The 12,010-nt window shown below is 48.1% G+C and overlaps 1 protein-coding gene across 6 annotated transcripts in view; it reads left to right on the top strand.

Moving 5' to 3' along the window:
• REPS1 (RALBP1 associated Eps domain containing 1) overlaps positions 1–12,010 on the top strand; it is a 2,155,944-nt gene that overhangs the window by 656,391 nt on the left and 1,487,543 nt on the right. For all 6 annotated transcript variants that reach the window (XM_069608106.1, XM_069608108.1, XM_069608105.1 and 3 more), the window contains one exon: positions 1,646–1,808. In XM_069608106.1, coding sequence (XP_069464207.1) covers positions 1,646–1,808 — 163 coding nt within the window. The remainder of the gene's footprint in view (positions 1–1,645; positions 1,809–12,010) is intronic.

Raw genomic sequence — 12,010 nt, 5'->3', positions numbered from 1 at the left:
TGTACGTTTACCATGTTTTTCTGTAAAGTTCGGTTTATGTCTCTAAATCTGGGTCAACTATATTTTTGTAGGGGAAGATGCATCATATTTGGCAAACACGAGAGAACTGTTTTGAAAATGTACATAAGCCAAATGAAAGACCTAGTTCTGTGAATTGTCGGTTTAAATGTGTGCAGCTGGTGCTCAACCCATGAGCTGATCCCACATTCCTTGACAACTACTCTCACAGTGACGGATGTCCATAAACTACAATTCGACAGTTAGTTTGTCCAGTTCTCTGCCTATTACAAATCCATCTGTTCGGCTTAGTCTCTAGCTTTCTTTCCCCTTGCAGAATGAGTTCATAAAGCTAAGAAGATGTTTACGCAAGGCAATGATCCGTATTTCCATCCATTCTGTTCAACACAGGTCTGCTGCAAACCATGCACTATACTTGGTCTGCAGAACCCTCTTTGCTCTTCGATTATGACTACCATATGTTAGCACCTGGTGAGAGGTGTTGACCAATCGGGAGGCTGGCTACATAGGCAGAATCCACAAGTAACCGCCTGCATTCCATGCAACCCTCTGCACCCATCCACTGTCATCTTGGTGCTGGTGCCCTAGGTTGAGCCTCTGCTGCCATCCCTCACCTAGACCACCAACTACATGCCCCCAGCCTAGCCCCACTCATCTGCACACCTGGACACCACCAAGCCTTAGCAAAAGTTATTCTTGTGAATCATGCAAAGCTTGCCCTTAAAAATGTATAACAATCGGCACCTGGGTGCTAACCCCGATATATGCCACTTTTGGGGCAGGCGGGGTTGGAATGCTGCACCCAGCCCTACATAGCTTGGGCTGGTTGGCCGTTATTGACCCTGCGAGCACCTGAAAGTCTTGTTCATCACTATATTGAAATCAGTTGTATCAATGAAATATAAGGGCCATCTTGTTCATCTGACATTATGAAGTTACCATGCCTGAACATTTTGATTTGTAATCTTCTACCTACACAGCGAACAATGAGGTAAGCATACATATACAAGGACACTATCCTGTAAAACACCAACTGCATCCGGCTACATAAAACATTGCACTGAAAACTGACTGTTTTCAGAGCCTTTTTCATATTTACTTGATGCTTTTATTTCCTTTCATGCAAAGAAAACGTTTACAGACCTTCATCTCACTAATGTCTTATTTCGGAAATGCACTAAAATGCTGTATTGTTGATCAATTTTCTCTGTTGGGCACAAGTAACGTCTGTTTACATTAACAATATTAGCACAAAATTGCTAATGAAATTAGTTTGCTGATGAGGAACATTTTTTGCTAATCAATTTTAGAAAACAAATCTTTGTCTTGGGGCACCCGCCATTCACTTTGCATATTATTCTCCCTAACATTTTCCACTTCCCTTTTTGAAACATGTGTACAATTGTTTTTATTCTTACTTACACGACAGTGCAAATGGTAAATGGTTGTGTTCCATGTTTCATCAGAGTGTTTTTGATACCTATATAATTGTCCTCCGTTTTTATATATTTTCTAAATGTGAAAGCCCTCAGCATTCATGCAGTGCACAACTAAACATATTTGCACAGCATTGCACAGCAACCATTCCTGTCAGGGTGTACTGAGGATGACTTGTTTATAATTACAGGACCAGACTACAGTACGAACCGTGGCATCTGCTACAACTACCAATGAAATTCGTAGACAGTCCAGTAGTTACGACGACCCATGGAAGATAACAGACGAACAAAGGCAGTATTATGTAAACCAATTTAAAACCATTCAACCGGATCTGAATGGATTTATCCCAGGTGAGAGATGTTCCTTGTATATTCATGTCTATGTTGCTTATCTTTGTTTTGTTAAAGATGGGAACGATTTGATATGTTATGTAATGTTGTGCTTTGGATATGGTTACTTTTAAAAAAAAAATTAAAAATGTATTTCTCATATAACCGTAATTTTGGCTTTTACACTAAATCCATTGAAAAATCCATAAAACCACACATGAAATGATAAAACAATGAACAAAACATAACAATGTAGTTAATCCAGGCCTAATTACAATTTTTACATAGAAAATAAAGACAAACCAAGCCAAGAAGAAACACTGAATAACTAAACGAAGACCAATAGCAGAGTCCGGAAGCCACTTCAAGCAGTAAACGGGACAAATGATGCCAATCGTTTGCAATACCCTGATTTCATTAATAACCACCTGACCCAAACAGCTCCTTCTCACCTAACAATTGCCCTCACATTCCATCATAAGATGTCTTGGGGACTGCTTTCGAGGATCCTCACAAACTCTACACAGCTTTATGCCTTCATTACCACAACCCCAGCAGGATAGGACTTCCCCCGTTTGTAGCAGATTCAAGCAGAATCTCAAGTAGTTTTGTCTTGCTTTAGAATCCGGGAACCTTCTCAGATACCTTGAGAGAAAGCCCTTTTTTTGTCTTAGGAGGAAAGTGAGGAAAGTGAACGTGCCAAAGCTAATTTCCGCATTTGGTCTATGGTATGTTTATATAGCGCTTCAATCCAAAGCGCTTTACAATATAACAAGGTACAATAATGAAAGAAGCATATATACAATCATGAAACAAACCAGTGAAACAATATGTAGAACAATTTACTTAGATGGAGGTAGTCCAGGGAAGAGGAACAATAATTCAGTTCTCTTATTCAAATCCAAGTGGGTGTGGGAAGGAAGGGGATAGGAGGGGGACAGGGGAATTCGGGAGGAGAGATGGTAGAAGGAAAGTCAGGAGAGATGGTAGAAGGAAAGTCAATGAATCCAGTCCAGCTGCATGAGGGCCCCTTTGGTCTTATCTGGGTTGCTGATGAGTCTCCCCGTCACTATTACAGTCAGTGAGGGCACCCAACACCAATCTCTGTAGATTGGACAAGATAGGCGACTTTTGATGGTTCAAGTGGGTCAGCAGATCCTTGTAAAGGGAGTCCATACGAGGGGCCATGATCTGTCGATATAAGAAAGTGAGCCTCCAGATTGCTTGTACCTTTTAGGGATTTAAGCCCCAGCTCACACCGTAGGCTCACCATCTGGAGGCTCAATGGTAAGTCCAAGACTCTCTTCCATAGTGAACCCTCAGAGCGTTGCCATTTAAAGTCCCACGCCAGTGGTTTTGCCTCCAGCCCATATAGGAGGATTGGGATAACTTCGGCTGTATAATATCTAATAAGAGGTAGGATTGCAAATTTGCAAAATTTCCTCTTAATTTTAGCCATTTGGGAAGTTAGTTGAGATATTTTCCCTATGAGGTCTTGGCCGCTTTGGGCCAAACTGGGGGACGCGTACAGGGAAAACCCCAAATAGATGAGCTCCTTCACTGCCGGAATTACTTGTCCTTCCAGTGTCCAAATGAATTTGGGCCCCTGCCTGCTTTGACTCTTAAAGGCAACTATTTTAGATTTGCTTGGATTGACTGTGAGGTAGTTTTCCTTCATATAGAGCTACAGGGAATTCAATAGGCGCTGCAAATTCACCTCGGTCCTATCCAAAAGGATGATATTGTCTGCATAGATGAGGCATGTGATGGCAGTAGCACCAATTTTAGGGCTTAACAAGGCTGAGGCTTCCAGCTTCCTTACCATTTGGATATGGTTACTTGTGATCAAGTTTTTATTGGATCATATTTCACCACCGAATTAGCTAAGGAAAAAAATACTTCACTTCTTGGTTTATGAATTCTGTAAGCATTCACACAGTTTTAAAAGAAACCCCTACACACTGCTAACATAACCCTTTTCAAGACCTCGTGTGGTTCTTCAGCAACCCCAAATCTTGGAACTCTTGAGCCGCATGTTGAGAAAATATGTGCGTGGTTCACAATTGACAAGTCTGTTGCTGGTTTCTTGCATGACAAACCACTGTGCCCTTTGCCCTTACTACTTATGCTGTCCTTTTGCTTTATCTTCGGTTGCATTTTTCTCAAACTTCATGGATTATTCTGTCATGGTGCTTTTATATGTCTGTGAACCACTGAACCTTCCTCTCCCCCCACCCTTTTCTGAAGTTAGTCGTAGATTTCATTCTCGGATTGTTGCGCCTGAACTGTACTATGTTACAAACTAGAGGTGTTTTGTTTGCATTCTAATCACATGTTTTTAAAGGCAGCCAGTAACTAGAGGAAATTCAATTGGGGGGCCGGGGGGGGGTTCGGTCACTCACTGGACAATCAGCGGGTTGTCCAAGCCAGGCTAACCAGAATTTCCTGTATTGCTCGTGGATTCTTCAACGTGTTTCCCAGACCTCACTCTTTCTGGTGCCATCACCACCACCTTCCCATTACATGCAGCACTGTCTCCTAACCCTGCTTACCTTTCACCTTCTGTGCCCACATCACTCGGCTCAGCTGGGTCCCATGGCTCAAGACTCTTCCCTGCAGCTTTCTCTTTAGAGGCCATCACTGGTGTTGGAAATGTGAGCAAATCGCAGCCAATTCCAGCTACGCTTGGAGTGATTCACATATGAATGACTTGCAGCCAATTAGCTACAACTGCATGCAACAATTACTGAAAATGTTGCAAGCCACCATATTTGCCCATTTGAAATGGCTTTATAGTCGCTGCCCTCGGGCAGCACAGTGAGTTATGGGTTCATAAACCTCATTGAAAGCACGCTTCGTGCTGGTGTTTGGAGGCGGCATACCATTTGGTATGACCCTCAGGCAGAGTCTATAAAGCTTAATTATCTCTTATGTCAAGGTCATTACACAAACTGGGATGTTGCAGAGTTATGTTAATTGCACCTCCAAAAAGTCACTGGCAAATAATAGCTACGCCACACATTCCCTAAACTTTAGGATCTAGTGTTGAGATAGGAGACTGGAGATTGTTTGCAGCTGCCTCTGTTGAAGGTAAGGCTCTGGGCTAGCTAGTAGCACAATACATGATTGCTCTATTATTTTCACATGGAAATGTCTAGAGTGCATGACATGTTCTAGTGGTAACCAAAACCCCACATATTTGAGGGATTGCTATTCATTTAATCTACACTTGGTCATTTATTGCAACTATCATGGCTTGGTGTGAAAATGAATTACAAACTGTCTATTCCTCCATCTGCGATGGTTGGTTTGAGCTGTTTTGGTACACCATGTCTGGAGGGATCTTGTTCTGTCGCAATTCAAAAAAATGTCTTCAGGGTAAAGTTTGTGACAGTTTTTGTTAAGATGTTCTATAGGCCCACCCTATTCTTTGGGCTCAAATACTTGCTTACTTATATAAGCACATTGAAAAAAATGGAATTTCTCCTGACAGTTGGCATAGATCGATCTTGGTTCCTTTTTTTAAGAAGGACGATATGCTCAATCCCCACAACTATTGGTTATTGGCCACGATGGACACAAGCAAAAAGAGATTTGCTTCGATTCTTTTGCGCGAACTTACCCGATGGGTTTATGACAACGCAATATTTAGTGCTTTCCACCTAGGGCCACTGAGCACATCTATTGCAAACGCAAGCATTGGCATTCCATCAACTTGCAGGTCGTATGCGATGCCAAGGGAATCGCCTCTCTCTATGCCAACTATCCAGAGTCAACCCATGATAGTTTCATATTCAGAATGTCACTCCTAAACCGGGACTTGTAAGCTGGGAGGCATGGCAACACATGGCTCATTGGTGAGTACAAATGCCTGTGCACATGCATGCATGTCACACACAGACAAATAGACAAACCCAACTTATGACAACCATTAACACCTCCCCAGGGGACAGTTCCTACCCTCTGAGCACCTACATGATAACACCAATACAGAACCGCAACGCAGCCCATATTGCAACCAGGGCCATAGTGGAGCGGACATTCGGAGTGCTAAAGTCACGCTTCCGCTCCCTTGACCGCTCTGGTGGACAGCTACTATATGCACCACCAGTAGTGTGCAGGATCATTCTGGCAGCATGTGTCCTGCACAATGTTGCAACAAGGCGGGGCGTACCGGTGGGCATGGTGGTGCCCCCACATCCCCAACCACATGCACGCCCGCTGCACATGGGAGCGGAAAAAGCACGTGGCGAGACTGCCTGTACCCAGCTTGTGGCACAATTTTTCACCTAAAATCCCACACCTGCAGAGTGCACACAGGCCTGGCACATTCCACGTGACAATCGATGATGACAAAGGGACAATCGACTTGTCAAAACCTTACCACCCTGAGAATGTGTCCTTGGCAGTGCTAAATTGTATGCATTCCTAGCTACTTAAACCAACACAATCCCGATTGACCAAAAGGCACACATTCAAGATGCAGTATGCCACTAACCCCATGCAAAACAGCACATCCAAATACTATGTCACCTAAACCCTCTCAAAACCCATGTTACCTAGCCGACACACCACACCATGGCATGCAATATAAAAAGTCAAAACTAAATGCACAACACATGCCACAACTGTCACAAAGTGCACTTTGACAAATGGAAACATGTCCAAAACAATTCCCTCTGACTCCTCAAAATGAAACCGTACACAGGAACATCCATTTACCAGCATAACATATTAACACAGGACCCAATAGTGATAATGCCAGACAGTGACCAATCACAATAGCACAAGTTCCTCAATGTGACAAAGCCACCACATGGACCCTTCCATCTTGAGTGGGTCTCTGCTAGCTAAAGGGGGCAGGGTAACTCATACAGCATGAAGGGTATCAATGATGGCGACAGGCAAGGTAATACATGAAGATGTAATACCATAAAATACACATTTACCAATATCCAAAACAAAATGCATGCTAAACATACACTGGTCAAACACCCAGGAGGGAGGAAGTGCAGGGTGCACCTCAACACCCACATGCGTGGATGTTAAGGAGAAAAAAAAACTTTGGTTCATGGCCTGTATGGCTAGCCTATAGCGGGAGAGCTATCACCGCTGTTGGCACCCTCTGGCACCCTCTGGTGTAACATTAGAAGGTGAGCGTGGCAAGGGAGGCTGGCCACGTATAGCCCTGGTATGCTCCTCAATGGCAGCAAGCATGCAGGCCTGAAATGTCTGATTCTGCAGGATTACGGTACGGAGGTCCCCATGCAGCGCCTCACGTGTTGCACGGAGTTCCACCTGCAAGGCCTCACGTGATGCACGGTTCTCCCAGGTTGCATGGAGTTCAGCAGAGATGTGCGTCGGCTGCTCCATCTGCTGTGGCCCATCTCAACCATCTCAAGTGCAGCCAGAGTAGTTCTGAGGGAGGTGTTCTCTTCAATCGGGGCATCCATGTGGGCCTGTGCCTCTGTAGCCATGGCTGTGCGCAGAGCACCCAGTTCAGCCCGTCAGTCCCTGTTGACGGCCTACATATCCAGCTTGTGCGAGCGACATGTGGACCACACTGCCTGCTGCTGGAGCTCCATCTGCCTTTCAGGGGGGAGAATGGAATTGGCCACCCTTTCCATGCCCTGAGCCATCATCTCACATGATGCCCCGTGTTGCTGTGCAATGGCATACAAGAAATTCACCCACACAGTATTCCCGGGTGGCACACGGCCACTGCATTGCCAGACACCACACCTGTAGGGCCCAAGGATACCTGGCCCTTGCTGCGCTGGCGCTGCCTGTGACTGCAGAACTGCATTCCTGCCTTGCTGAGCTGGCCCAGGAACAGGAGCAAGTAGTGTGGAGCGTGACCCTGCTTCCGTAACCACCACAGACGGACATACCAACACTGACTGGTCCCTTGAGGGGTCTACCCCCACTGCAGGTGACAGCATCCACAGCAGAATCACTCACCGGCGACAGCAATGAGGGTTCAATTACTGATTCTGCACCGGAGGCATAGGGTTCCTCAGAGGTTTACTCAGACACCCCTAGCCAGGATGGTCTGGAGCACCAATGGATGTTCATGGGATACCACCCCACCACCTCCACTGGTGCCTGTTTGGGACTCTGAATACTCCACCCCCTCCGCCATCTCCTCCTCCACTGCTTCCATTGCCTCATATCCTGCGCAAAATAAAAAGACATGACCACACATGTTAACAGCATAGGCCACACACATAGGTATTACAATGTTGACAGCCAACACATGAAGCAGCCATGTAACGCAAGATACAAACTCGGGCATGCACGCAGTGCCAATGTAATGGAACGGGACCCTGAAAGCAGACATGGATGCGTGCCAAATGGCAAAATAAGACATGTACTTCATGTTGCATAGCACCTGCATCACACACAAGCTTGTGACTGGCATAATCCTTCCACAAACATGACAGATGCCAACACACAGATGGCACGTAGCATAGCCATGCCCGAACTGTCAACCAGACCCAGATGGAAGCTCAACGCTACTGTCCATGAGCCATGTACAATGCATGTCATTTGACATTTCATTGAAATCACTGATAAAACGCACACGTGTCACAGGCTGCAACAACGCTAGGGTGTTGAAATACAGTGAAGGAAGGCACATGGATTCATCTATGGCAGGTCACTTTGACATGACGCAAGTGAATAGGCATGTGGAAGGGGAGAACAGGGCTCAGCAGTGTGTGGGTGCAGTACACGTTTACGGCATCAACTATCATTGAGAACACAGAGGCAGTAATGTGAATGTCGTGGACTGATGACAGTGTAATGGCAAGTGCAGTCATTCTGTGTAAAGTGTTGGTAGTGGGTTGTAGGGATACAGTAAACCCCATCCCCAAGGGTGGGGAATGGCTTGGAGGCAGTGCATGGCTCAAAATGGTTGCTCAGAGTACTGTGTTGTAGCAGACAGTGTGGGCAGGTGTCAATTGCATTCTTTCAGTCATCTGGGACTACAGCAGCGGAGAGGAGGACAGTAAGCACAACACATCAGGAAGCATCAGAACTGCCCACAGACCCGGAGAAGCAACAGTAGTTGCATAGAGGCAGGGAGGCTGTAACAGAGGGAGGCTTACGCTCGACACAGACGAGAACCCCAAACTAATAGCCTTGAGGAGCAACTGACCCTGAGTGAGCAGGAAAGGGATGATGAAATACCTTGAGAAGGAAGCAAATACTGGAGATGGAGTTGAATGAATTGCTTGCGCAGGACCCAAATGGACTTGGTGGGAATGCACAGGGTCCAGGAATGAACACTCACAGCCACTGTGAGCCTGTGCCAACCGCACAGTCCGAGTGAGATACCCTGCACAAAGGCCAAAGGACATTCCACACAGTCCAGGTCTGGCAGAGTTGCAGCGGGAAGAGTGTATATTCACAGAAATTCAGGTACTGCTCGTTGCAGTAGTCCGCTATCTGTATCACCAGTCCCATGGAGACCGCGAGTTGCTGGGGGATGGAGAGGTAAGGAAAAATGCCTCTGAGGAGGATCAGGTAGCAGGGTGACCTCACAGAGATGTCAATCATTTGACGATAGAAGGCACATGTTGAGTGGAAGATCATCAGACAATCCGCAACCATAGGTTGGAGCAAGGTTGGAGTAAGAATAGGGCCAAGAGAGGCAGCACAGAGATTGTCGTGGAAGGAGGGAGCAGGTGTGGTGATGAAGATTGCCTCCATGTGCATCACATGGTTCGTTTGCAGTCTGCATGACTACGAGCACGTATCAGTCCAACATCACATGGGTCACACATGGCAGCCATGACTACATGACTACATAGCCTGAACTTGCCGTCAATCACAACACATCACCCAAGCAACATACACATGGCCTTGACACACACGCATCAACACTCACCGGACATTGACCCATAATCTGGCAGGTCTCCCACGCCTTGGACCAGCTCCACTGCAATGAAATCAGCAGCAATCTCCTCATGTGGAGTGAGGTCTTTGTCCTCTGATGGTGTCCCACTGCCAGTCACCAGAGTAGATGTGAACTAAGCAGCCAGCTTGCCTTTTGCTCTGCGTCGGAGGTCATTCCAACGCTTCTGGCAATCATCTGCTATGCGCCTCATGTCCCAAGGCACTAATATCGTCCGCGATGCACTGCCAGTGGGGCCTATGCTGATCAGGCGTATGTTTGCTCCCTGACGTCACCAGCATGTTGCGGCCTGTTGCAACACGTAGCCCACAAGCGCGTCCAATTCCTCTTGACAGGAACTCTGCTTTCTTGACTTATTGGAGGCCCAGTAAAGGCTGATGCACAGTTGGACTGGCCAATGGAAGCAGGCAATGACACGACGGCCAAAGGTCGGCCTGCAGGTATGGGCACCCGGGTGCTGTTGCCAGGACTCTGCGCCGCACCTGCCTCAGTTTCAAGGGCCGGGACCGACACAGTCCTGGCTGGGTGACTCAGAGCCAGGGTGGTATCAGCTGCAGCTGCCCTTGCAGCTTCCACACCCTGGCTGCTTGGGGCAGCAGATGACACTGCTGCCCCAGATCCACGTGACCTGGTAACTACAACTTTCACCACACGTGCCTTGGCCTTCCCGACATGGAAATCGGCCTGTGAGTCGTCCTGTCCTGTTCCGGGACCAATCCAGTCCGGGCTGGCTGACCCTGAGCCGGGGTGGTGTCAGCTGCAGCTACCCCTACAGCTTCCACACCCTGCCTGCTTGTGACAGCAGATGGTACTGCTTGTTGGGTCTGACGGGTGCTGGGGATGGCAGCAGCAGCTGCATCTCCTCGACCCGCTTGTGGAGGGGGCATAGCTGTCCCTGCATGTGCCTGGAGACCCTGCCCTCGTGGACCACCCTGGCCACGTCGCCCACTGAGGCCACCCTGACCATGTCCCCCACCGCGGCCACCTCTGGGAGGTCACCCAGCTTTGCCTCACTTACCACTTGTTGCCCTCCCAGTCATGGCACTGATGTATTAGCGCAATGGGAGGTGCAGACAACAATTGTCCTGGGCAATTCGGGTGAAGGGGGCAGGGTACGTGATGGAAAACGCACCCCTGTTCTCCTGCAAGGCTTTGTGACCCCTGGGGGAAAAAGTGTCACGCAATGCTCAGGCACCCCAAAAACAAATGTACACGCGACCCCTCGGTAGCCCACGTGCGATGAAAAAACGTGCCGCAGTACGCTGTCAGGAAGGAACACACAAATTGCATACTCTGGGAACACGTAGGCTACTCTGACCTCGAAAATGGGGTACGCGACACACAGGAGCAACCACAGTGGGGAAACTGCATGCCTGGAAAAATGAAGAAACACGCACGCACGCACACGCACGCACGCGTAGTCAACTCCCCCGCCAAAACAAGAAGTACACACTGCCACAGTAGTGCCACAGTAGTGATCAATTCGCTTGTGAACCCACAAAAAGAAGAATCTCACGCATCGGTCTCCACGAAAAGCACGTACATTGCACTGTTGTCCTACGCAGACCTTTAACCCGTACTGAACGGCAACGCCCAACACGCATCAAGTAATTTACGCGCTTATGCCCTTTTCTCTGATTACACGCTAGTGCTGTTTCCGCACGTGCGGAGTCGCTCTGTTTTCGGCTGGCCACGTGAACCAACACGGAAGACCCACGCTGCTGCCCACAAGGCCATTTACCTGCCTCAAACGCCACGAGCTGCCTCCTACGAGCCCTCTGCTGCTGCCAGCCCACTCTGTGCGCCTGCTGCCTAAGTGCCCTGCTATTTGGTGCCTGCCCATCATCCATTGCCAGTGATCCTGTTGCTGAGACCACCTCTGCTGACCCAGAAGACTCACGACTGTCATTCCATCGCTGCCCAGCCCCAGGACAAAGTTGCCCACCCACACCTGCCATGTCTGACCCATCCCCATCTGAGGCAAGTGGCAACCCCCCGGCAGAGAGGCAGATGGCTGTCGGCTTCTCCTCCACAGAAGTTGGCATCCTTGTGGAGCAAGTCCTGGGGCATTATGATGCCCTCTTCATCGGACCATCTCACGTCGAATAGGAAGGACGGAGTAAGATCTGGGGGGACATCATGGGTGCCATCAACGCAGAGGGGGTAGCAACCCACGACTACCGACATGTCCGTAAACGCTGGGAAGACTTCAGGTCCAGGACCCTCAAGGCCGGGTGCCGCCTCAAGGCTGCTGATGGAGCGAGGCGCCGGGGCCGGTTGTCCACCAATGAGATGCAGGTCCTGG

This window comes from Ambystoma mexicanum, chromosome 4q (assembly GCF_040938575.1).
Source record: "Ambystoma mexicanum isolate Mex_15411 chromosome 4q, UKY_AmexF1_1, whole genome shotgun sequence".
NCBI lineage: Eukaryota > Metazoa > Chordata > Amphibia > Caudata > Ambystomatidae > Ambystoma > Ambystoma mexicanum.
Note: the sequence above shows the minus strand (reverse complement) of the source record. Positions and strands in the feature narration are given on the sequence as shown.